At 34.1% G+C, this 2500-nt stretch overlaps 2 protein-coding genes across 2 annotated transcripts in view; one reads left to right on the top strand and one right to left on the bottom strand.

Annotated features, from left to right (window-relative positions):
- The window catches only part of LOC122260372 (uncharacterized), a 27065-nt gene that overhangs the window by 11282 nt on the left and 13283 nt on the right, over positions 1–2500 (bottom strand). The window contains exons 8-9 of the mRNA XM_086556148.1: positions 643–783; positions 1–108 (exon numbers count right to left, since the gene is read on the bottom strand). The exon at positions 1–108 is cut by the window's left edge and continues 73 nt beyond it. Coding sequence (XP_086412274.1) covers positions 1–108; positions 643–783 — 249 coding nt within the window. The remainder of the gene's footprint in view (positions 109–642; positions 784–2500) is intronic.
- LOC122260370 (uncharacterized) overlaps positions 1–2500 on the top strand; it is a 4776-nt gene that overhangs the window by 642 nt on the left and 1634 nt on the right. The window contains exon 2 of the mRNA XM_043027609.2: positions 1863–1943. The gene's annotated coding sequence lies outside the window, so the exon portion shown is untranslated. The remainder of the gene's footprint in view (positions 1–1862; positions 1944–2500) is intronic.

The raw sequence follows: 2500 nt of genomic DNA on the forward strand, positions 1-2500 counted from the left end.
ACATGGACTTAGGAAACCTGTTCAAGTTGTATTTTCCCTGAAAATATCTGGTGGAGGATTGGCGGTATTTGTTGAAATCCAAAGGTTTAGAACTATGCAGCCTAATTCCTAATCACAAAATTCAAGTGTAAATTTATCAATAATTTTTTATAAGAAAATAGCATAATTTCACATATCTTTTCACATATCTGATTTTATCTGAGTTAGGTGTCCATTATTAAAGCTCAATATTTCAATTATCACACTAATGAACCCATTAGATGCTTGTCATCCAGTTTCATGTTTAGACCTCAAGACAGGCACCAGTGTCACCTGTTTGGCACACCTGACAGTTTTTATGCCAGCAGGAGGGAGTATCACGCAACATATCTAGAGCTTTCTCATTCTTTCATTTGTTTGTTATGATATTAGAATCCTTTTTGTGTTTTACTATATTATGAGTCTGTATAGATTTATTGGAGGACAAAAAGCTCCTTTATTTTTTTCATATACATTTTATTTTCATAAACAAATACAAAAGAAATTATCATCTCCAACACAAAAACAAGAAGGCCGGTACTCATGTCTGTGAGTGCCACAGCACAAACCAGCCATACTTGCACAGGGGAACATTACAGCCTTCCTCTTATAATTGTGCCAGACTTCCTGCACTGTTGGTACTTTTGAGCCTGGGTTTGGCACCCTGCCCTATGTCATTGCTCTCTAATGTTAGTTCTTGATAGTGACCGTGGATAGGTATCACTGAAGGCCTTTTTCTTACTGGTGCAAGGAGTGAGAGGCCATCTGTTTGGGATTTTGCTCTAATTCTATATTACAGTGATTATAAGAAGTGCAATATAATTTCCATCATCTGTCTAAATGTAACTGTTACTCTTAACCCACTCATGACGGGGGCATTCCAGCCTTGCATGTCACAATGCCGGGGCTTTCGAATGCTTAGGCCTAAATCAATTAAATGACTGGCACCATATGGTGCCACCCGGCCACCGGGCCCTTGAATGAGCGGTACCGTAGTGTACCACCCATCCAGAGAGGGTTAATATGACTGTAAAAGAAAAGAATTGTGTAAGATTGTGTAAAAAGAGGGATCAGAGAACCTGAGAATTCGGGCATTTTAATGGTTCATCAAGAAAGATGGAAAAAAAAAAAAAATCTATATATATATAGATTCAATAATTTCATGTTTTTATGAGTTTGACCTTTGAACAAAGATTAGAATGATCAGACCATTTTTTCTCACTAAGTTGAATACTTACAGGTTTGGTTAAATTAGATTGCCAGGTTCAGATTATGTTGGAGTTTATTTTGTTAGATTGAACTCTTTTGAGTTGGGCCACATCTTAGATGTTCAGCCTGGGGCTTGGCATCTTAAGATGTGTATTTTCTATTACTTCCTAGACTTATTGTATGATGTATGAGTCTATATATGATATTTAGACCATATATGAAAATTATGTTAATTAGCATTTGGTATGATAGGACATCATATGTGAAGGAATAAATAGCTTGTTATTTTAGCAAAAGATAAACATGTCTGGAACATGTCTGTCACAGAGGAGTTAATTGGGATAGCATATTATTAGTCAGACTTAATTTGACTTCAATTGCTCAAAAACAAGGATCTTGAGGAACTATTTTTAAGATTCTTTAGATGAAGAAAACTCTAATCAGACAATTTTAGGAAACTCTGATGAGTTTGCTGAAATCAACCTTAGGCCAAAATATCCAAAAGATCCAAGTAGTGCAGATTAATTCATTTCTAAATATATAATGGTTAGATTTACAGTACAAAATAGATTCTAAGAACAAAATAGATTATTGCCAGATTCAAGATAGTTAAATCTATTATTTCCTTTTTGCAGGATTTGCAGGATCTCACAGCAGTTCTAAAGTATTGATCAGAAATCTTCTATCAAAAAAGGACTCAGGACTTGTTGACATCGGTGAGTCAGACAATGGATGACCTCTCTACTGTACCTTGTTTCTTGAAAAATTATTCCCATAGATATGATTTGAGGATCAGGCGAATGACCTTGAAATTACCCCGAGTGCAGTGGCCAATACACTCCGATTATTTCCGGGCTCCATTGGATCAAGGGTCCCAGCAGGGTTTTTTTTTTGCCTAAGTTCATTAAAACTTGATAAAATTTAATGAAACTTTTACTAAACATTGCTCTTCATTTAATAGGATGTTGGTATCCCAAAGTAATTTTGATTTTTAGAATAGGGGAAAATTAATAAATAGATACCTAATTTATAGTATGCATCATAACATCCTTACTAAATAACAACTACTAATCAGTACTTGATAAGGTATTGTCTGTCTTTTTAGGATAGTTTTAAAAACATATGTTTTTATTACTTTTTCAATATTCCATTTTTTTGGTTTATAACAGCCTGATCTACTGAAATTTAATGCGAAAATGATGATATAAACAAATAAATTGATTATTAACTAATTTATAGGAAAAACTGTTTAATGCATATAGTAGAGCATGAT

Source organism: Penaeus japonicus, unplaced genomic scaffold (genome assembly GCF_977035675.1).
Source record: "Penaeus japonicus unplaced genomic scaffold, GWHDUDI00000001_assembly GWHDUDI00000032, whole genome shotgun sequence".
NCBI classification, from domain to species: Eukaryota; Metazoa; Arthropoda; class Malacostraca; order Decapoda; family Penaeidae; genus Penaeus; species Penaeus japonicus.